Source organism: Bactrocera latifrons, unplaced genomic scaffold, assembly GCF_001853355.1.
Source record: "Bactrocera latifrons isolate USDA-ARS-PBARC rearing strain unplaced genomic scaffold, ASM185335v1 scaffold_44, whole genome shotgun sequence".
In the NCBI taxonomy this organism is placed as follows: Eukaryota; Metazoa; Arthropoda; class Insecta; order Diptera; family Tephritidae; genus Bactrocera; species Bactrocera latifrons.
Genome location: NW_017537090.1, coordinates 581,212 through 605,873, shown reverse-complemented (window position 1 = coordinate 605,873; position 24,662 = coordinate 581,212). Strand labels below are relative to the sequence as shown.

The 24,662-nt window shown below is 32.0% G+C and overlaps 1 protein-coding gene across 11 annotated transcripts in view; it reads left to right on the top strand.

The window, feature by feature from the left end:
• LOC108972927 (sterile alpha and TIR motif-containing protein 1) overlaps window positions 1–24,662 on the top strand; it is a 123,027-nt gene that overhangs the window by 54,265 nt on the left and 44,100 nt on the right. For all 11 annotated transcript variants that reach the window (XR_001993684.1, XM_018939828.1, XM_018939829.1 and 8 more), the window contains one exon: window positions 20,845–21,138. Coding sequence is in view for 10 of the 11 variants with exons in the window: in XM_018939828.1 (XP_018795373.1) it covers window positions 20,845–21,138 (294 nt within the window). In the remaining variant the exon portion in view is untranslated. The remainder of the gene's footprint in view (window positions 1–20,844; window positions 21,139–24,662) is intronic.

The window sequence follows — 24,662 nt, the reverse complement described above, 5'->3', positions numbered from 1 at the left end:
TTTCAAAAAGTCACTTTTTCTTTTAATTTTTTTTATTATAATTTTATTTAATTTTTTTCTATCATGTGTCAGCCTTTTCTAAACTTATATTTGACCGAAACCTGCCTGTTCAGTTTTAATTACAATTTGTAATATTTTTAAATTTTATCATTTGCTTTCTATATGAATTTCAAAACAACTGGCAACTCTCCCAAAGTTTTTCATACCCTACTGAATCTCTTTAACGTATTATTACTTAAATCTTTTTTATGTATTATTAATATTTCTTTGTTAATTTGTCTCACATATTCAATTGAAGTTAATTAAAGTAATTAAACAAGTGGCAACATTTTTGAAAAAAATATTTTCTTATCTACACCTGCCTTACGTATTTCGAAGTGTTTTGTCTTGAACTGCCGTTGTAAAATTTTCTTCATTTTATAATAAAAAAATATATTTATTATCTGGTTTCAATAAAGTTTTTAAAATAAGTGGCAAGGCAAACGTATGTTCAACTGCTAGTTTTTTTTTTAGTTTATTACCTATATGTTACTTTTTATGAATTATATTCTTTTTATTATTATTCTCTAAATTTAGAATACAAAAAATAAACAGGTGGTAACTCTCTTCAAAATATTATTTTCAACTGCAAGTTTCTCTAAGCCGACAAATTCTGAAAAGTTTCTTTAGTTCGATACAAATATTGTAACAATTGAATTAAATTAAACTTCGAAAAGGTGGCAACCCTAAACATATTTTCCTCTGCAATGTTTCATTTCTAGAAGTATGTTATATCTAAGAGTTGGAATGCAAAGAAATTAAATGAATATATACTACTAGATAAATTATATTCAGCTGAAAGCAAAGAAGAGCAATTTATTAAGTGTTCATATTAAGGACTCCGCACTGTAACATAAACACTTCATTTGCATGTCTGACAGGTAAAAAGCAAAAATGAAATGAAAATTGATATAATGTGCTTACGATGACAGGCAACTTTTCAATTTCGCCAATTTTAATTAAACAACTAATAATTCTCAGCAGTTTCTCGATGTGGCAATCATGAGCGTTTCTAATTTTAATTGGCGCGTACAAAGGCATTCGTTGGCCTGCGACCGATTAGACAAGCTCAATTGCTGCTGTGACTGCGGTGAGGATTTGCTCATTAGCTAATGCGTCAATCAAAGTACCATTGATGTAGCTGTTGTTGTTGCAATTGCAGCAAACCGTTGACACTGCGTCTGCTGAACGTGCCGCCAATGCAAATGGTGTGTGACCAAGCGACCGGAAAGGGGGCGAACGAAAAGTGGCAAGGTGCTCACATGCAAAACACTTGATGCACAGTTATGCATATGCTTCATTATTGTTGTTGTCATGCAGGGTACACTGCCATTAAAATAGACAGCGTGCAACAACAATTCGTTGTGGTTATAAAAATAAATGCTCAATTTGCTTTGCGCGAAAACTAAGCAAAAGTCAGCAAAGAAGAAAGAATTGGAAAAACATGCAAATATTTTCCTTTGTTTTATGACTTGTGTAATCTGCGTTGTGCCGCATGCGGTCAAGTTCAGGGAATCGGTAAATAGCCGGGTGTTCGACGGAAAATGTCATTGCATTTCATTTGCTTGATTTCGATTTGCTCACACCACCTGTGACTGAGCTTTGTAAATTTACAGTAATTGCACATGCAGTACATGACAATGCTGAAACACTACACACACACACACACATGCACATGCAAGCGCTTTAATTTGAGCGCATTTGCGCAAACAAGTGAACTTCACAGCCGGAAATGCTTTCTTTGCGAGATCAGCGCCTACGATCATCGACACGGACACGGTTTGACCCATACAAACAACCACAAACACACGCACACCTACATAGAGACACATGCAGTGTACATGCACTGTAATCAGCATATTTAATTAAATTAGAAATAAATGATTAAATGGAAACTAGTGCGCGGCACTCGAATTTACATAAATATGAAAAACTGGCAAAAGGTATATATTAGGGTGTCCGTCAGGGTTGAATTTTTACATTGAAAATGTTTGCATTAAAAATTAAATTTTAATTCTTAATTTAACAAAATTAAATTTTAATTTTTAATTCCGATTTTTGGGTTTAAATGACGTAGCCAAACGAAAAGAAAGTGGTAATTCTGAAACTTTTTTGAAATCTTGATTATAAGCTTGGGATTAAAATGTTTCTTTTTAATTTATCAATCCAATGGTTGGGATTAGAATATTTAATTGTTTTTGGAACCAGTTTTTTTTTTAATACAATATGCGAGCTTAAAATAAATTGTAAACTTAAATATTACTAATTACAAAAAAAAAATTAATTAACACTGAAAAAAATTTAAAATTAATATTTTTATTGGTTTTTACGACTAAATTTTTAGTTGTCCGGTATGCGAGCTTAAGAATAATTTTTAATATTAAAAATTAATTAAATGAATTAAAATTAACAAAAATTAAGTACTTTCTAAAATAAAAAAATTAGTTAATTTATTTTTGCATTAAATTAATTTTTAAAATAAAAAATAGTACTAATTAATTTAGTTTTTAATTACATTAAATGCATTTTTTTAATTTTAATTAATTTTTTATTTTTTTTCAAATATTATTTCAATTATTTCTTACCACATTATTTGCAATCATAGTGTTCATTAATTCCCAAGATTTCTGGAAACGCTTTTTTTAGTGGTTTCTGTTCCATAAAAACATTTCTTTTGAAGTGATTATTCTAAGTTATACGCAATTAAAGTTATGCACCAAATGTTCTCAGCTCAATAGGTACCATGGCGTATGAGCAATACATAATTTATAAGGCATTTATTATAATATATATGAATGCCCGGAGCATTTAATGTATAACTTTAACTGCATATAACTTGAAAAAGAATGTTTTTATGGAAATAATCACTGAAAATTTTTTGTAGAGAAGAAAATTGTGTGCTAGTATATCGTTTTTTTAAAGTTGTATGTTTGTTTGCTTAATGCAAATTTAAAGAAAATCCCTTTTTATATATGTATGTATGTATGGATATACATGGGAAAAAATATGATTTTGCTTAAATTACGCAAAAAAAAAAAAAAAAAAAAAATTATCTACTTGGGAAACAACGTACACCCTAATATGTATGCATGCATAGTATGTACGTTCACCATATACATATGTATATGTAAATAAGTTAGCGCTGTCAACGTTTGTCAGACGGCCAGACAGTTGAGGGCGGAGCTGTTAAGCAGGCGGTAGACTGATTAGCGGCACTGAATTGTTTCGAATATACGAGCGTCTGTATGTGCATATGTGTCTGTATATACAAGTAAATGGGATTACTTTTGAAAGAGTAAGACACTTAGAAAAATTATGAGGCGTTTAAAATTAATTTCTAAGAAAATTTTTAATTCAAATTAGTTCCCAATAAATAGTATGAGGAATTTTTTAAAAACTGGTATCAAAAGAAAGCTACTGCAAGTTTATTAAATTTGCTACTAGTGAAGTTGACTTCCCTACACAATAAAAAAATCATAATGATTAAAGAAGTAATAAAATCAATTTTAATTTTAAAACTGAGTATAATTTAGTGTCAAGGACTGCCAATATATGCTACTTACCTTATATCATTGGAGCTCGACTGCAAATCCGGGCTTTCTGTTTGTTAATTCAGACTATTAAATATGGAATGGATAAATGGAATATATACACATACGCACCCAGTTGCCACTCTTCTATAAAAAAGAGATATATTGAAAATATTATTAAATATAAAATATAGGGAAGAAAATACTTTTAATTGTACAAAAACACAAGCGATAAATAAAACATAAATAAAAGGTCGGAGACGGATATGCTAAACATACATGGTGTATGTTTCAGTTTTATGAAAAAATCAAGCCTACAGTGGTAGGAAGCCTTCAAACCGACGACCTTCGTCCTCTTCAACTGATGAAAAATTAAAAATGTAAAGTATATGGTGGCGTTATATCCGTTCGAATGATTTTGGTGGATATTTTAGGTAAGAAACGCGATCTTCATGGACTCGTCCCGATAAAGCTGAAGTTTTTTCAAACGAGTGACTTAATAGTGCGACTTAATTGTGCGACAAGGGATCCCAGCATTATAACTGCCGCTGAACTGATTGATTTAAATCAAGTCTTTATAAAGAAAACTTTTGTATTTGACGAATTATCATGACGAATTCACTAAAGTTGACATAGATTGTTATCCAAGGCTTTAATCTCTAAAGAAAATATTGAGATTAGAACCCTATAGCACCTGTGAATCTTTCATACAAAGATATTTACTTACATACACAAACATGTTTAGGTATTATATGTATGTATGTAAATATGTTAAGTGACATCATTTAATGCTCAAGGTAATCTGCATTACAGACATTCCATTGTCACCATTACGCTGTATGCGCAAGAAGTTATCGCTGTTAAATTATCAAATGATTAAGGTATTGAAGTATATAAGTATGAATGTATACGTAAGAAAATAATTTTGGTATGAAGGTTATACATTTGTGATCAGATAATATGAAGTATGAATTACGCCATTCCAATGCATTAATATATAGACAAAAACACTAAGTTGCTTTAAAACTGAAAAGCTTAATATCACGTGGTTGTGTCGTCATCATAACAAACTCTTAAAAAACTTAAAGTACTGTTAAGTCAATAGTACGTCTTATACTTGTGCTTAAATAATTTATTTACTTAAAGAAAGTTTACAAGTATACTAAATACATTGTTTAACTTCCTTAATTCCAAGTACGTCATAGTGCGAAAATCCAATAGAAAAGACCGCTGAAATCAATCAGCCAAACGGTTGCGACAAACGAAGCACTTAAGCCGACGATTGAGCCGACAGTCGAATGCTCAGTGCATTTTTCGCATAAGTGAAATAATACTTTGATGCCTTTGTCACTTTTATCTGTGCGCCAAATAATTTACATTATATGAGTACATATATATGTACATATACATAGAATATATGTAAATATTTGCATGCGTTATAGAGCACTTATATTAGTCTATATCGCCTAAAAAGCAGTGGAGTGTGGCAGCTTTGGTGTTTGCAAACAATCGCAACCATTGTGGGAAAGTATATACATACTTCCATTTACACACACAAACTTTTATTTGTTTAGTGCTAGCACACCACAAAAATAAAGCACCTACTTTATTATTATGATAAGTACATCCGTAATAGCATGACCATAATTGGACTACATTTGAACATTTTTCTAAAACTAAATCAGAAATCCTTATGAGTTGCTTAAAGAGTTTCTGGCAAGTCATGATTTTGCGCAATCAAATTGGAATTAGTTTTACTCCAGAAATATAAAAATAATTGTTCTGGTTAGAATATCTTTGAGAAGTACGCAAAGATAATCCTGAAAATATTTGGAGACTCAACAAGGTACATAGATCTCCTTAGTTAAAATCGAATGGCCTTACAATCTCAAGAAACTACTCATATGTCGAAACTCTCACTATGCCACCACTATAGATGTGGCCTCCATGTAAACTGATCGATCCGAATCAAGTTCTTGCGAGGAAAATATTTTCGGCAAGATATCTCAACGAAATTTGCCGCTGATTATTGTACAAGACAACGGTAAAAATTCCAAACAAATTGATCAGATCAGATCACAATACTATTGTATATATAGGGGTTTTCAATAGGGCACTACGAAAGTAGACCGATAGGGACAGCAAACGACGCGATAGTTTTTCTCGCACTTGGCAAAAATATTTAATTACTTTTAACGAATGTATGTAATTTAATAATTAATTCTATTAATTAATTCTATTAATTAATTATTATAGCTTTTTAAATTTTTTACTACATTATTTTATCTATTTGAGCTCTTTTGAATATAATCTTAGTTATATTTTATTTCTGGTTCTTCATGCTTCTCTGTATGCATTCAAAGGTATTTTCATATAATATCTGCAAAAAGCCGAGTTCAGCTGCACTCATATGGTATACACACCGACTAGGGTATACAACCCAACCAACCAAACAACACGGTACGTCACAATAAAGGTTTTACTCATATTTGGCGTAAACTCGCTTTTGTTTGGGCAAATTGGTACGAGCCAAACGCGTGCTAAACACACACATACACTGCTACAGCAATACAAGCAGCAGCACGTTTTTTGTGGTTGTATCCAGCTGGCTTGCAAAAACAAACAAACGCTCGTACGCAGCCATACATCTATAAATATAATATATGTATATATATATATAAGCGTATATATATTTATATGGACTCAACTTTTAAATGCGATCGCAGTATTCTTTTCACAAACTAAACTTGAAATAACCTTGAACGCAACGAACAATGCACGATTTAATCGAAAGAAGTGCCAAAAATGGCGCCAAGCGAGCACTTTAGCAATAGTTCGGCTGATGTTACATTCAAAACGATATAAAAATTAATTAAAAATGTATCTTGCACTTGTTAAGCAAATACGTGCAGGTATTTCTTCGTTTGTTTTTGTTGCCAAAACGCAACTGCATAATTGTCAGCAGCAATTGGGCAATTCATTCAGCGTTCTGTCGCCTTATTTATCAATTAGACAGCTGAATATTGTGTTTCCCGTTGTGAGCTTTGCGCTTAATTCGACGCGTTCGTGCAAATTAACACACAACTAAATAATATTAAGTGATTGTTATTGTTATTTTTGGTGTATACAAAAACAATAATAATTATAACGATAATTGTATAAAAAATTCCAGTTTAAATTATTTTTCTGGCACTAAAGCTGATTTATTACGTTTGAATTAATGTGTGGATACGTATACGCCACGCACACTCTGCGTTATTAGAGGTATCACTGCTAAACATATGTTTGATTATAGATATACATATATTCATACATTTAGTGCTTTTTAGTAAAATTTAAAGCGTTCTGCATCAGTTAAGCTAATTTAGTTGACAATTAATGCCTTTTTATGCTAATTAACTAAACTATTCGACGGATTTATTGGTCACACATAAACACTACTACACAGATACCTACGTATGGCTTTAATTGAGTAACCGCTTTCTGCTTATTTAAGTGCCGACTAGTTCATGTATTTGAATTTTTTTTAAACTAAGTCTGGAAATCGTTAAACACTTTAATCATTCAATCCACCGCTATGCCTTTACTACATTTCTTCTAAGCTAAGCTTTAGCTATAAATTTAATAATAACTAATTGCGTATAACTTAACTAATGAAAGATTTGTTGAAAATTTAAATTCATAACTCAACAAAAATGGGTGGACTATAATAATATAGTATATAAATAAAAAAAAAAGTAAATTAATATAAAAAAAAATATATTCCACTACTTAATCCATGGTTTCATAACCATCAGAGCTTCCAAATGAGATCTTTATAAACAAGTATAATATTAACGAAGCATGTTGTAGTCTACTCTCAATCGATACTATGCTTTGTCTTGGTTTGCATTCATTTCTCTTTCGGTTCCCTCGGTTACATAGTTCTCTTCTATCATGGGAACCTTGTTCTTGTTCCATACTCTTCAACAAATATTTTTGAAGGTGAATCCTATGCAGCTAATCAAATACGCTCAAAAAATTTTCGGAAGTAAAAACATTTTGCCGTTTTTTTTATTGCTTATTTTTATACCGATTAACTCAAACTTTCGAGAACTTAGGCATAGTTCTAAAATGGTTAAGATATCAAAAAATGACCCAACACCTTTTCTCAATAGATATGATTTGACTTGGTTTGTAGTCATTGTCATACTAAAGTTACCAAAAACACCTACGAATGAAAGTGTAAATAACAGTAAAATAGTATAGTGGAACCTATCCTTTTATGAAGCTTCTTTAAATGTCTACACTATTTGAGTATTAAAACTTCTATATAAGCGATGAAAATCTTTCTAACTCAGCATGAGAAACAAATTTTAAACACTTTTCTGGTGTAAAAGTTAAGTAATCATTACCAAATAGATAGTAACGTTTATATTTAATGACATTTTTTAGATGCTAAGTAATTATTAGTAATTTTAACTCAATATACATGTTCCTTAAATCTAACTTAATTTTTTATTCAAATAGAATTTTATTCCTTGACATTTTTATATAACAAAAGAATTGTTGTTAGCCATAACTTCATCAATTAGCAAATTGTGTGGGACACATTCATTTAATCTATTTGCAAATTTTTTGAAAAAATACTAATTTAGTCAATTAGCCAATTTTTTCTCATTAATTTAGTCAATTAACAAATTGTACCGAAAAAAGTTTCGGAGTCCTTAATTTAGTCAATTAGCGAATTATTAAAAAAAAAAATTAAATCAATTAGTATTGTTTCGCCGCATTATTTACTAATAAATTAAGTTAGTATATACTTTTTATCTTAAGGATTATTCAACAAACAGTTTTAGTTTAATTTGGTTTTTCTCAAATCGGTTATCTACTAACTAATTTGAAAACGAAACTATTTTAAATAAGTCTGATAATTATTTCAATTAAAAAATCTTTTATCATTACATAAAAACATTATTTATAATTTCACAACTACTTTCTCAGCTCGCAGCTGTGTTAGAGTTTGATTTCATCACAAAGCATCAGAAAAGGGAAACCCCACAAAGTTAGACTATTTGCGTCACAAGTAAAATGAAAAGAAACGTGGCGCCTGTTCAAGCACGTCGCCCGTTTTGCGTAAACTAGCTGTAACAGTAGTGATAGATTAAGCCATAAGCGAATTACACAGCGACTTAACTAATAATGAAATATACATATATATGTATGTATCCATATATAGGGGTGAGTGCTTGACAAGGCCAACGATAAAATCAATTTTTACACAAAGAACGGTTGGCAACTAAAGGCGTCGGATGGCCGCCCTAATTTAGCTACAATAAGTGTGTGGCTTCACATGTGAATGCTTTCTGTACTTAAGAGTAAATTTCTTAAATTTTATTTCTAGAAGGTACAAGATAGCGGGGGTACCACTGGCGCAAATGAAAGACATCCGTCTGCAACCAGCGGATACAGAGAAATATCTAGGGCTCATCCTGGATAGGCAGCTTTCATGGAAGCCGAATATCGAAGAGACCCATTGTCAAAAGTTGGGGTCTCTCACCGGAGGGCTCCAAAAAAGATCACATTTGCAAAGAAACTCGAGAGCGTTCCTAAAAGGACACATGTCAGAACCCTCGGAAATCCTCACACACTTTAACTATATACCGGATTACTTGGATCATGGAGTCGCCAAACTAGCTTCTCGAAAGACCGATCGCAAGAGATCTAATGATATCTTTGCCCTCGGTAAGGCTACTCTCTTCCTAGTTGTGGGCGTTTTAACAGGCCCTATTGGCGTTCATGCTGTAAGAGTGGAAAACTTACCAGACGCCTTCTTCAGAAACTGTATGAAAGAAAGCGAGGTAGAAACAACTCAACACTTCCTTCTTGACTGTCCCGTGTTTTGGAGTTCATGGTTTGAACACCCTCCACAAATAAAGAAGTTTCCACCCAAATATGACAGTTATATGCTATATTGGTCCGATATGAATAATATATTTGGAGACTGTAGCGGTGTCTTTGAAAATTAACCATGCCAAATTGCGTGAGGATATCTTGTCAAATAAAAAAATTTCATACAAGATTTTTATTTTGGTTGTTCAGTTTGCGCTATAGTGGTCCGACAACTGAACCCAAGTGAACTTTTTGAATATAAAAGGACGTATACAAAAACCCAGGTCGATATCTCAAAAACTTGTCGCCTTTCCCTGTATACCCCATTCAGTGTATAGTACTCGTTTTGATGTCGGGAACCACTGTGAGCTTTGATTAATATTTATTAAGTAATATAGCAGCATATATATATTCACGTGACACATTCAATTTAAAAGTAAAGAATTACTTTGTAAGCATTTTTATTTATTTTTTTTTTAATTATTTTCAACGAAAGGTTCTGCAATTTCAGTAAAACTAATAATTCACTTTCATTGAATGTATTAAAAAGTAAACGCAAATAAATCCTTGCACGCAATTGTATTAAAGCGGCAGTCAAAGGCTAAGTAAACTAAAGAAATTGAAAATAATAGTTTAGACGCCACACGAGACCGACCCATTCACCCACTCTTTGTGACTTTGTGCCGCAACGAGCCACGAGCATATAAAATACATTGTCGTGTGGCAAGTTGTGGCAAAAAAATTAATTCCAGCAAGTCACTACTACGCACACACAGATACACACGTGGTGCTCTGGCGTTAACGCGTGCTCGAGCAATTACTTTTCCAAGGATCGGCCGCAGAGTACACTTTAATATCGCGTGCCAAATGTCGACCGGCGCTACCGGAGCAGAGTGTATGTGTGTTTGAAACAAGTTTGGGGAGATGTACAAAACGCCACAAAAATGCACACGCGACACACCCTTTGCCACAGCACGATACTTGCAACATTTTTTCCAAGAACTCGTAAAATTGCCCAGCCAGCGCTGACTGACTGTCGCCAAGTGGAGCAGTGGATAAGAGAAAAAAAAATCCAAAGAATCCAACAAATGTTCAAGTAAAAAATCGACTTCCAAATATTCAAACACGCACGTACAAATATTCACCCTGAAAGCCGATTTCTTGCCATGATTCACTTACCGGCTTCGAAAGTTTTTGAGCAAATTTGGTGGCAAACGCAATAAGGAAACCAAATAAGTAAAGCCGATTTCGAGAAGGGAAGTGTCAAATGAAAAAAATCTATATATTTTAGCTATATTGATTTTTTATTCGTGGGTGATAGTAACAGGTAGGAAAATATGCTGGAATTAAGTTCCCAAAAATTTGCGTTTAAAAATAAGTTTTTAATACCTTACTCCAATGAAATTAGTATCGAAATAGTTAAAGTAAAAAATATGATATAATTCTGTTTCGAAACTCTTCTGTAAAATTATTTACGTAGAATTTTGTACTGATATGCATATCTGCAGCTTTTGAGTAAACCAAAAATCTCAATTATTCACTTTTTGAAAAGCATTGGTAAATACAGAAAGTTCAGCTTAAAAGAGCATGGGCTCAGAAAGCATTAAAAAGGGTTGTACAAGTAGTTAGCGAAAGTTCGAAATTTTAAGTAAAAATACTAAAGCAATTCATATACGCATAAGATATTGGAGCTGTTTCTTGGATTGCTGTAATCAACAACAGAAAAGGAGAATGGCAAAAAAATTCGATTACAAACTCAATTTTAACAACAATTTCGATTGTGAGCATTACTCAGAGTTTCGAACACCGAACAGCTCTTGATCAAACTGGACACAGTACTATTTTACTAAAAATGGTTCGGTAGTTCAGGAGTTTATTCCAGAATTGCAGAAGTAGGTGTCATTTGGGTTAAAAGTTACTTAACTTTTTTACAATATTCTCCTTAACTTAAGACTCGCCAAGTGCAAAACGGTAGATCGGGAGTACTCAAAACTGTTATTGGTACCCGATAGAATAGACTGTAGGTACATGATCGGAATAATAACTGCTCACTGCCTGGTGGCGACACACGAACGTAGAATGGAAGACTGCATCCCTGTGATTCTCTAATATATTGATGTTTTATTTATTTCATTATTTTTTTCATTGATGTTTGACGATGGCTATCTCGCTAACACAGAACTAAATCGAAACCTCATTTTTATAGAGCAATAAATTTCCTACACAACTTCTACAATTTAAATCGATTTTTTCTCAAAGAATTATAAAATTCATAAAAAAAAGAAAAGTCCTCTAAAATAATTATATTCTATTGATACATTTTAAATAGTGAGGTTAGGTTACGAAAAAATCATAAGAAAGTATTAAATTTTCACAAAATCTATGAAACGTGATGATAATAATAGCTGAAAGCTTGCCTTCCTGTTACAATTAAGACTTTATACTTGAAGAGATTTTGTTGAAGGTATCTAGGAACTTATTTTTCAGAGTACGAAGCCAACTAAATTCTTTTTTTTGTCCATACTGATATATATATGTATGTACAAATGTAAATATTTAAGGCAACAAATATTTATTTTCCCTTTCTGTTGACCACAAAAGTTCCTTGAACTCTCTAAACAAAAAATTAAAATTATCAAACCTTTTTTCACAAATTCTCATGCTTTAATTTCTTAAGCTCGCTTGTCATTCTTTTAATACATTTTAGCTTTAGTTTTATACGATTAAATGTGTTTGTTGACATTTCGCGCATTTGCGGCACCTAACATTGCGTGCTTGTCATCAATTTATGCTAAACTTTTCGGCGTACATAACCCATATTTAAATAGTTGGCTTATAGAAGTGCACGGTGAAGCCAAAATTTATGAATAGTAAGGTTTCTTTAATTATTTTGCACTTTAAAATCGAATGTGTGAAATGATTCTGTATTAGAAAAAAATAAAAAAAAAACTCCAGATTAATATAGAATTTGACCGCGAAACTTATGTATATATGTAGGTACCTGTAAGTGTAAATATTATAAACATATTTTTTTTATTTGAGAATATACATAATCCATTGAAATTTTTGTAATTTCCTAATGACAACTGGTTTTCTTTCGGCTGACCACATGTGGTGGCACAGATGTGTCATAACACTTCTTATGGTTTTTATTTAGTACTGCAAAAACAAAATATATTTTAAATTTAGCAACTCAATAATGCTGCTTAAGCCGGTGATTTTTTATGCTAATAAGCCAAAAAGGAAAAGAAAAAAACAAAGAAATAAAAGATTGTTGGCAACAAGCTTAACGCGTCGTTAAGTCTCGCAGCAAGAACAAAAAGCATAGATTCCAGTCAAGTAATAATTCGAAGCCCCCAAAAAAAAAAAAAAAAAAAAAAAAAAAAAAAAAAAAAAAAAAAAAAAAAAAAAAAAAAAAAAAAAAAAAAAAAAAAAAAAACAGGACTTGATGCAAAAATAATTAAAACGAAAAGAGAATTCTTTAAAAATAAAAAATAACACATTCAAAGCCGCTTAAGTCTAATACTTTCTCAGACGAGCTTAGTAACTCACATAAAACCCATTCTTACTGATGCAATAAATTAGCTATTATTTCATCTTCTTTCTTTATTTTTTACCAGCATTCATATATCAATCTTCCAGCATTTATATAAGTAAGTATGTAAATCAGTAGCCACCGAAATTAAAATCATTTTGAAAGATTTCACAAGATTCGAAGTCGTTCGCACTTGTTCGGTCTGCTGTTGCTGTCAGAGATGCGAACAATGCTCTTTGACAGATGTAAAAATTTATACAATCAGACAAGTGATTTGATTGGCGTGTCTTCAAGGCTTTAACACCGTTTGCTACTGGTTTGTACCCTTTCAACTGTTTCTTATACATATTGTTTTTTTGTTCAGTTATAAGGGTTTTACATTCAAGTTTCAACGGATAAATTTTGGTTTTTAGAATTATTTGTTATAACATTTTTCGTCGCTACGGCTGATGTTCGCTTTTTTATAACTAACTGTATTCTATTAAAAATATTTAACTTATGATTATTACTCAATATTTTGTTATATCTTAAAAAAATCGAAAGTCAAGTTTTCGAGAAAACGAAAAAAAATTACTCTCACATAAAATGTACTATTGTGTTGAAAAGTTTAGATGGCCATATTCTATTATTTATGCCTTAGAAATTAGGAAAACTTGAAAATGGCGCTAAATGAGGGTACAGATTGTCGAACGAGTAGGAAAAAGCTCATTGATCTCCTCTTCCATGAGTTTTCTCTTCAATCATATCCATCGCAAACCATTAGGTGTTTTTTTTAAGTAGGGGGAACAATAATTAAATTTTCTAGTCAAAAAACATAATTATCAATCAAAATAAAAATATATGTTGACTTTGTTTCATAATATTTTCGAAATTTTTGTAAAATTTATTTATTTTTAACTTTTTCGTGTTTGAGTTGCTTACAAAATATAAAAAATGACAATCGATTAATATCTATGATGATCTCTATTCAAAATGGCAGGCAAGAGTTCTTTTTGGTTTTGTGACTTACTAACTACCAGGTCTCAAAATTTGAGGCAATATTTTGAGGGTAAAGCTAGAGACTGTTTAGTGAATAGTAACTAGTCAAAAATTGAGATTTTACCACAAAATGTCTCAAATAGAGATTAGAGACTGCTTACAGAATCCCGCTATAAGTCTTATCTATTGCCGGGACTGAAGGACGCCTACTCTGCTCTATATGTCACAGTTTTGCCATTATTGAGGCTGCGGCTTCACTGACAGCTTTCCAGTTCTAAGTGGACTGACACATGAGTGTTGTCAGCCACTAGAAGTGAGATCGTCGATGCACTGGTCTTTAGAATTAGAATCTGGATCGGGATAACTCAAAAATTTCAGACCGTGCACACTCAGGTTAGTCCAAGTGCCCATCTACTTTAAGTCTGATATCATTGAAAAAATACATTAGCAGAAAATAGTTTTCTTAAGTAAACTCGAATTTACTTTACAAAAGCTTCATTAACAAAAGCTTCAGGTCTGTCTGACTCGCTTGATTAATTAATTAATAATATTTGGAATTCGATTTCCGCAATCTCTCAACTTGTGTTATGAAAAGAGCAACGCATTCAAGCAAAGTGTGTTCAACCCACGACTGAGACCATGAACTCATTCAGACTACCATACCATTACTACCAACAATATATTTGCATGTATTCACAAATAACAGTATTATTTTTGCATTAACTGTAATGCTAGACTCTCCTCTGCCATGAATCCAATCATCATCATTCACATCATTAAAGCGTACAAATCATTTCCTGTCTTATGAGTTTCAACATTGACAATGAAATGCAATCAATTAAGTTGGCAGCGTATGTAAGGCGTAAAGAGTGCGAGCGTAGCGACTTAGAAAGCGATTTAATAAACGTGTTGAAAGTGAGACTAAATACTTGGGGTAGTGGGCAAGTGGATTATTAATAGATCTTACAGTCGGTTGCGATAGAGAAATGGCAGTTTTTTAAATGGGTATACATAAGTGGTTGGATAGTAGTAGATATGAGTTTAATGCTAGCATTAGTGTGGATCGTAGTTTTGAAAACAAATTTCTGACATAAAAATGAAGAGTGAATTTTGAATGTTTTTTCTGAAATGCTACTATAAAATATATGTACATATCATTGAAATTGACCGAAAAAAATCAAGTTCTTATACTCTGCAAAACAACTCAACAATCTTCGAGGAAATTGTTCAGATCGGAGCATTATAACATATAGCTGCAATTGAAACTGATTGTTCAAAACCTCTTTGTTTACCTTTTTATGCTATAGTTCATGCATCAGGGATATATAGCTTCGATTAAGCCATAATTAAAATGATTTCTTGCTTTTGTTGTTGGATTCCAAATAGATTCCTCATTATTATAACTTTTAAAATTCGTTTCACCTCAATTTTTTTAACTACACGCCCTCACTAATGTGAATGTAATTGAATAAATATTTATATTTACGAGTAGTTATTGCTGCCGCCTTTACTTTATCAACAGTCAATTATATACGGTTTATATTTGAATATTGTTATTAGCATGCGAATTTTTATTTTCAGTCTATTTATTGGAAAAACTTTATGTGCAAGTATTTACATAGTCCACGGTGCATTTGTAGATAACTTTAAAAGGAAATAAAGTCAGCAACAATAAAGTCGCACTGCAAACTGAGACTGGTACACCATGCAAATGTATCGTTGTATGGCATCCCTGTCGGAAAAATAAATTAGCGATTAAAAAATAAAAGTGTAATGAGAAATAATAATACTTTTTGCTATCAGTTTTGGGTAAGAATCCTTCTAATATAATACTTTTGGAGCGCTCTTGCCATCAATCGCAAGTCTGTTCATGGTGGATATATTGGGTATAAAACGCGTTCTTCCTCGACTCGTTCTAATAAAGTTGATTTATTTTAAAGAGTACCGGAAACAGGTCTCTTTGGACATGTTTGATCATGCGAATTCTGATCCTACTTTCATGAAGAGTATTGACTGACAATAAGACATAAGTTTATAAATTTGACAAGCAAAAAGGTCAACAATCATCGGAATGGAGGAAAAAATCGGGCCGAAGCCAAAAAAACTACGCCAAAGCCACTCAAAAATCAAAGTGATGATCATTATTTTTTCTACATTCGTGGTTTGATGCATCATGAATTTGTTCCGGAGGAACAGACGGTCAATGAAGAGCTGAATTTGGCTGTATTGAGGCGGTTGCGTGAGAACATGTGTTCCTGAACTGAAGTGGCCGCTTCGTGGAATCCGTTTTCAGTCCATCGAAGAGATAAACCAAAATTCTCTGAAGGAGCTGAAGGCCAAAAAGTGCTTTTGAAAAGTGATAATTAAATATTTTGCGTTTTATTTACATTTTCAGGTTATGTTCTTATATTTTCATATATTAAGAAGCAAGCGATTCCGAATTCCTTGAATACAATCATAATATATTTGCACCAAAATTGCCATTTTTGTTGGCCATAAAACTGCCTATGTAGTGGTTTGTTTTCTAATGGTTACAGTTTACTACCCCATATATAATTTAAGAGGCAGGACATTTCACATTATATTTTCCCTACGGGGTGTTTGCGCTGCATCGATTTGCATATATACATTTTATGTGCTTTCAACTGTGATGTCTGTGTATGAATATCTATTCATAATGTATTTTTTTCATATTTTCTATAAAAATAAATGTTTAAATCGTGGGATTTCCTTTGACAACACGATTTGCATTTTAGATTTATACGCCAATGCATTTTTCATGTAATTAAATCTGTTGAGATTATCTCCACATACAATACATTATAACATATCGGTGAATATGAATAGTAGCAGGTATTGACTTGGCTCTAACTGACCAATTGCACCACACAATTCACTCATTGTCAAGCTAAGTTGATTTGCATATGATATTTACATATGCAAACAATAAACATTGTGATGGCGAGTATATGTATTTTATAGTTGTGGCGCTGAAGCCGCCCAAGCACAATTGAAAATTTATTACTACTACTCAACTATACTAATATGTTTGTGATGTACAACATTTGTCTCAAACGCTTTGAAAATCGCGACTTCACAGTTATCTGCGTCGATTATTTGTTTGTCAATTTTTAATTCTCCATCGATTTGTTAAATTGCAGCCATCTGTTGGGCTTAAGCTTGTCTTGCTTGTCGAAATCACTCATCGCCGATAAGAAGCTTTAGCGGCGCACACATTAATTAGCTGTTCTTCTTTTCTGTTAAATATATATATATATTTTTTTTTTCATAAATTTCATAACATCTTAATCAAGTCATTAGTCGTATTTCATTTGCTACGTGCATTTGTCATATCTGAATGAATTATTTATGATTTATGATTTTTCGAAATACTTATGGCAATTTATATGCAGATTGAGTTGTTAAGCATTTTTTGCCTCAAATTAATTAAAATATTTTTGAAAATCTAACGCATAAAATGTATATGGTTTACGCATGCTAATGAAGCTGAGTGGGTGTGGCTGAGTAGGTTTTGTTGTACTAGTGCCAATATTGAAAGCTGATTGAATGCAACCCTGTGGCAATGAAGTTATAAAAAAAATCAGTACGATGAAAATCATTCTAACGGTAAGATAAAATAACAAGGTTAGACCTTTAGGAGGTCCATTGCAATACCATTTTAACTAAAGTCCCCTCTCTGTATTGGCTTCTGAACCACCCTATGCTTCAGACAAAGCTGGTCAGTACGAAATAAATTAAAATAACGTTAACAAAAATTAAAGGAAGGATCTGCAGTAGGGAAAAGAGCGGAACGAGATTGACGTGATTGAACTTTTAAGGGTTGAAAACGGCATAACTCAATTTATGGGAAAACTACGAGTCCTGTAGAAAAAATTTATATTGCAAAGTTGAAGGCAATGAAAAGTTCAATACTTTTGTTTATGCACCTTTTGCAGATAAACTCAAAATTTATGTGAAAAATACACATGTCGTATTTTTAATAAATTTCCCTTTTAAATTTTCCGTCGCTTACTTTTTGTTTTACTCTGGTTCCACCTAACTATCATAAGCTTTAATGTACGATATCAACACAACTGTCGGAAAAGACAATTGACGGCTTAACTGCTCTGACTAGTAATTATTTTGAATACTTCATTAAACTTGTGGGTGGACAGTAATTACGTATTTAATTGATACTTCCATTGAGTATTGCCACCGAGTTACATGTGGCAACTTGAAAAATTTATGTTATTTCGCCACAACTGTGGTAATGAATGTATGGGGATAATTTCCAGTTAACAATCACCCCGTTTTCATTTAAAAGACTGGTAAGACAATAAAGTATAAATAACAAACTAATGTATTCACTATTTTTATGTTATAAAATTCAGGGAAGCTGATTAAAAATTTGCAAGGTAAACATTGAGAATGCGATCTTGATATATTCTGCTTAAGTTTCGCGCTTATTCAAAACTATCTCTATACAGATACTTCATATGAGTAGAATCTTTCGAAATACCATCAAATAATTCATTCACATTTACCTTTTGTCTATTGCGAAGCAAAAGTTTGATTTATAAATATAGTAATTAGTATTCTCGCCTTTGTTCTGAATTACTGCACCAAGACGTTTTGACATGCTTCCAACCAAATTTTCTAATATTGTCAATGGAGTATTATCCTATTGACGCTTTATCTCTAGAAAAAATTGTTGCAACTTAGTACGCTTATTTTTTGGTGTAAAAATTGATCGCAAACACTCAACTGGCTTAAAATCCGCTGACTGATCTGGCCAGTTCAATTTTGCGATTAAGCTTTTTTCAAAAAATCGAGTGGCCAGGTAAGTTGAGTATTTGGGGTCGTTATGTTGTTGGAAGATAAACGACCCAAAGTAATTTTTTCTGTACTATTAGTACGTCGACTATGACGTCATTCGTCTATCTAAAACAAATTTTGAGAAACAGTCCCAAAACATGAGAGAACCTCCTCCACGCTGCATTGAGCGATCAAAAAGCTTACACCACACTCGCTTTCTGTTTTTTTTTTGTTTTTTTGAACTCCTCACCTTGAATGTTGGTTCATCGGTCTAAATTGCTTTATTCCAAAATGAGGTTGGCATATTTAGATACTGTTTTGCAAACTCTAGTCTGTTTTTCCCACTCACAATGATCTATGATGGTCGTGTTTTGCGACATAGTTTTAAAATCAGATTTTCGTAATTTCTTTTGCATTGTACTAATGGAAACATCAACCCAAAATGAAATTTCAGGGATTTCGGCGACTTTTCTTCGTGTAAGTCTATAAGCGTGTATGGAAATTTTGGGCTTTGCACCTACATGGTATTGAGTTTTGCATGTCTTCCTTTTCTTAAAATTTTCAAAAATTTTTCACGCCCCTCCGATGGAAGTGGAACATTTTTCACGCTAGTACTATTAATTGATGTTCAAACTAGTGAATTATAGTAAATTTGTGGTAACTATTTATACACGGTCAACATTCAGCCTTTTCAAGCAACGCTCTTTTGAACTACTAAATCTGCTTACTGGGTTATGATTATCTGTTCTCATTGCACGTTGCGTGGGCTAATTATGCTTTTCTTGTAATATATGCAACAGCAAACGATAAACGATGTTTCGCGCACGATCAGCATTTTTTTTGTTACCCGTAGAATCAATCAGCGCGTGGGTGGCGCAAGTTAAGAATCAAAGCCAGCTTCTGCTGCTCCTTAACCGGCTGGCCTCTTCATATTTCGCCATTCTATGAAAATTTGCCAAGTAGTGGAGAGCATTTGGATTTATTTTGGGAATGTCTCACCATAATGCAAAAGCAAAACACAAGTGAAGAAAAAATTAATAAAAAATTCAAAAAAAATTGATAGATATATGGTTAGTGCTCACAAAAGATTTTTATATCATTAGTAATAATATTTGATTAATTTTTTAGTTCAAATGAGTCACTTTGCCACTTTTCAATCGTTTTTTATTGTAATAGTATATACTGCTTATCTGGCGTTTCTGATGTGACCTTCAACCTTATTCCACTTTGAATGTATGCCGTATATGTTGGTGCCGATGCTGTCAATCAAAGCACTTGTTCATTTGCACATTTACTGTTATATTAGATTGATTTATAAATGATTGCCGCAATTAACTGGCAACATCTTATCGCGTCGCCAACTACATGCTTTATGCATGTCACCGTTATTCATGCTGTACATATGTGTGTATATTCATTTATAAGAGTTGTCGGCAGCATGTCTACTGTTATAATTGCTGAATGCCACGTAATGAAGTGCAATCAATTGCTTATCAAAAGTAAATTAGAGGCAAATTAATACTTGACGAGAAAATGCGACGGAATAAACCATCTATTGATAGTCGTTTGCAAATATTACATATGAATGAATGAAATATAATACTTATTGTAATAAGTGCTTTGATTTTGATAGATGGGAGTAGACTAAAAAAAATATTGTGTACTTTTCCGAAGAACTTGTAAATATTCACTTAATATAATTTACGAAATTTAAGCACATATTTTGAGAAAAATACTTAGTAAACCGGAAAACACTTTAAGGAATTCAGTTGGGGGTAAAGGGTTAACATCTTCCTCAGCTAGCTTAAGTATAAGTGTAGAATGATTTTATTTCGTTTTCGCTCTTATAGATGTGATTTTACATTATGTAAATTATGTTTCGACCAATAAACTCAAACTAGAAATATTAAAAAAAAAAAAAACTCACGATTTTGGCTAAATCGCTTTATCGGTTAACTGAGAAGCAAAACATTGATTGTTTTAAAGAAAAACTCTTAGAAAAAGTGCTTTAATAGCAATGTAGCTGATTTCGAGTTTTATTAAAATTTTTTAAAAATATTTTTTTTCTTTTTCCAGATGTCAGATTTTTCGGATAGTTCACATAGTGGCGTCTCCAGTCCGGCCTCGTCGCTAATTGAAAATTTCCACAAGAAAAATGGCAGCACACCAACAACAAATGTTGGTGTTGGTGGTGGTGGTGGCGTCGTTACAGTTACTACAGTTACAACGCCCGGCATCAATGGCCTCACGGTGGGTAACTGCAATGGCAGTAATGGTTTGAGCAGTGCAACAACAACGACCGTGGGGCGACACATAAACACGAGTTCGAGTAGTAGTGTTAAGGAAACATCATCCACATCGCAGCATCAGGTGAGTGAAGGCAGGAGAGGGAACTTATATCTTGTTAAAAATATACAAACAGTACATACATACAACTTTTTGAAAATAAAATTATATTTTTAAACTAAACTGCTATAATTTTCAAAAGCAAAAATAAAAAAATAGCTAAAATATTTGAGCTTATGCATACATGTGAATAGGAGTGTCTCTTATGCATATGTGTGTATGGATATGTTTCGGCATAATTTCAAAATTAGTTTAAAAATGCCTAAAAGTATGCAATTACAAATCTTTTTATGGTATTAATACTAATTAAAGTGGAAAGTAGGCTGAAAAGTGGGCGTGTGAAGGTTGAATTTAAGCGTGTGTGTATGTTTAATTTAAATTAAATATTTATTAGTTTATTGTGTGAAACATGTAAATAGATAAGCTGATAAAATTATTTACACAGCACGTGCCTACTTGAAGCATTTATATATATGTAAATATATTTCAAAGTAAACACAATTATTTGCACAAAAAAGCTACTCAAACTAGCAAAAGTTTCAAGCGGCTTGCGCCAAATTTACTTTAGCTTTAAACTGAATGAGTAATTTCTCAGCTACTCACCTATAAATTTATTTATACATACATACATACAGACGAGTACATATTTTTACCTTGTCGCAAGCACAGTAATCACCGTTACAAAGCACAGAGATTGCACCTTAGCTACAGGCAAAAGAAAACAAATAAAAACGCGCTAACATCATCATTAATTAAGTGATAATTACTAATCGCTGGTTAGTGCAGATAGTGGTCATTAAATAGTATATATGTATGTAGTATGTATGCATTTACATGTGTATATTTGCGTCAATGTACGACAATGAACGACCTTTTTGATAAAATATACATACATTTAGAATTTAATCTAATGTTTTAAAATTCATTTACAGGGTGTTTTAAAATTTTTAAAAATTTTGTTTTTTGAAAAATAAAATATTCAGCGATTCGTTTTATTTTTGTCATTATTTTTTGAATGTTTATGTTTTAAAAAAATTTGCAAAATATACAGGATATTTAAAAACTTTGAATTTTTTTCTTTTTTTAAAAATTAAACAATCACCGATTTCTCTGTTTTTGTTATTATTTTTTAAATATTTACTTTTCCTAAAAAATCATATGTAGGGTGTTTTGAATTTTTTTTTTTTTTTTGAAAAATAAAATATTCACCAATTCTTTTAGTTTTTGTTATTATTTTTTAAATATTTACTTTTCCTAAAAAATCATATGTAGGGTGTTTTGAATTTTTTTTTTTTTTTTGAAAAATAAAATATTCACCAATTCTTTTAGTTTTTGTTATTATTTTTTAAATGTTTGAGTTTTCAAAGTTTTTTAAAAATATACAAGGTGTTTTGAATTTTTTTTATTCTGTTTTTTAAAATAAAATATGTAAACATGCTTTTAATTTTTGCTATTATTTTTTTACATATTTACTTTGTCAAAAAAATTGTAAGAAAATGTTTATCTGTCACACAGCTATTTGCTCCACTTAAACCTTAGCGTGGACATCAACTAATCTATATAAAAAAATTAAATACCTATATTATTTAAAAAAAAATTATTAAATTTGAATAGCATCCACGACTATTCCTGAACGTTGCCACATTCTCATGCTTATTTTATTTCGATACACATGTGAAGATAAATTAAAGGGCAGTACAGTAGTACAGAACACCTTAACTAAGGTTAATGTCAAGGAGTGTTGAATGCTAGTAAACGCAAGAACTCCTTAACTCATTCACAGTTACCAAATAAAAATGCCTCGACGTGGCAATATGAACAAATATTACGAAAAGATATCTCAGAAAATATTCGACTTGCTAAAAATTTAGCATCCAGCAATGCTAAGTTATATGAAAACACAAAAATATATGTAGAAGAAAGTTTAGATATAGATGGCTGGTTTAGTACCAGTTCAAGAACCGCCGTTGGAGTTGAAGAAAATAATTTAAAGGCGTCAAAGTTTCAAACACTCTTAAGTTTACAAAAACATTCTTGAAAACGCGGTGTATAAACGGGAATGCATACTTGACTCGAGAATTTGTACAGACACCTTGTCACTGCAAATAAAATATTTAGATGTTAGCAGATAAAGCACAATGAGATAAATCAACAATACTTAGCACCTGTCGTCAGCTCAAGTGTCTGCAACTCACTGAGGAATTTCTGCCTTCACATTGTTTTTGTTTCACTCTAAAATAGCACCTTTGGTTGTGAGTATATATGTAGTATATACACATATGTATATTTTTATGATAAGTTTATGAGAAATTTACAGTGGCAATTCGCTTGACTTGTAATGTTATAATCATTATTTTTAAACGATTATGAGCTCATTTTGTATATCAGCACAACTGAAGTTTATCTCTTTTCAATTTTTGGTATAGAATCAAATAAAAAGTTTAGCTTCTCAGTTAGACAATTACTGCCACGTTGTTGTAGTGGACATTAGTGGCTTTGCAGTGGTCAGAGATAGGGAGTGTGAGTCGATGATTACAGCTACCATATATGTTTGTGTATTATAAAACGATTAAGTCATAAGGAGATATCAGTTGGACTGAAAAATATTGAAACTTTTTTTTTTATCGAAATTGTTGTAAATTAGCCGAAATAAAACAAAAATTGTGAAGCAAAGGTGCAATAAATTCATCTTTCTTAAGTTACGAGGTTCTGATAGTATTATGATAGATCTGAAATGGTAATTATCAAGTCAAATTCCAGTCAAACAAACACGAAAGGCAAATAAATAAATAATTATCTCCTGTATAAAAATGATTAGATTTAGATTAGAGTGTCTTTTAAAGATATAATGTCGTCAAAGTAATATTTTAGAGACATTTTTCCAAAATTATGGGCCACTTAGTGGGTCGTTTACAGGTGACAGAAAATAGTTTTTCATTACCTGACGTATATAGTAACCTTAATCGGAGCTGAGTTAGATTACTCTAGTCTGATTTGATAAACAGTATTTGAAATTATTTCTTAATGAATATATAAATATTTCGTTTTTTTATATATTTTCGACCTGTCACTGTTGATGTTTAAGGTTATATATAAATGTTTCATCATATTCATCATTATAACGTTCTGACCTCATTTCCTCTTCTTCTTTATTGGCGTAAACACCGCTTTCGCGGTTATAGCCGAGTTTACAGCAGCGAAAAGAGGGATCTCTCATCCGAAGCTGTTTCTTTTCTTTTCATGGATAGCGTTTTCTACGTGGCGGGCGCGAAACGAAGAGCACAGCCCTGGGGAGGGTGTTTCGCCTTCTTACTTTAGCTCGCCTGCACACAGATGTTTTTTGGCTACCCAGAGGGTGCTTGGTCCAAGACCGGTAGCAGTGAGAGCTTAAGACATATATAAAAGAATCTTTTATGGCCACTCTGATGCCGGAGAACTTTCTTTCCTTGCAAAAGCAAGTTTATAAAATTCATATGCATATTCGATTAACCAAGAAAGCCCTACGAATATATGTCTTAGAGAATTAAGTCAGGGCTATTTTGAGCTAT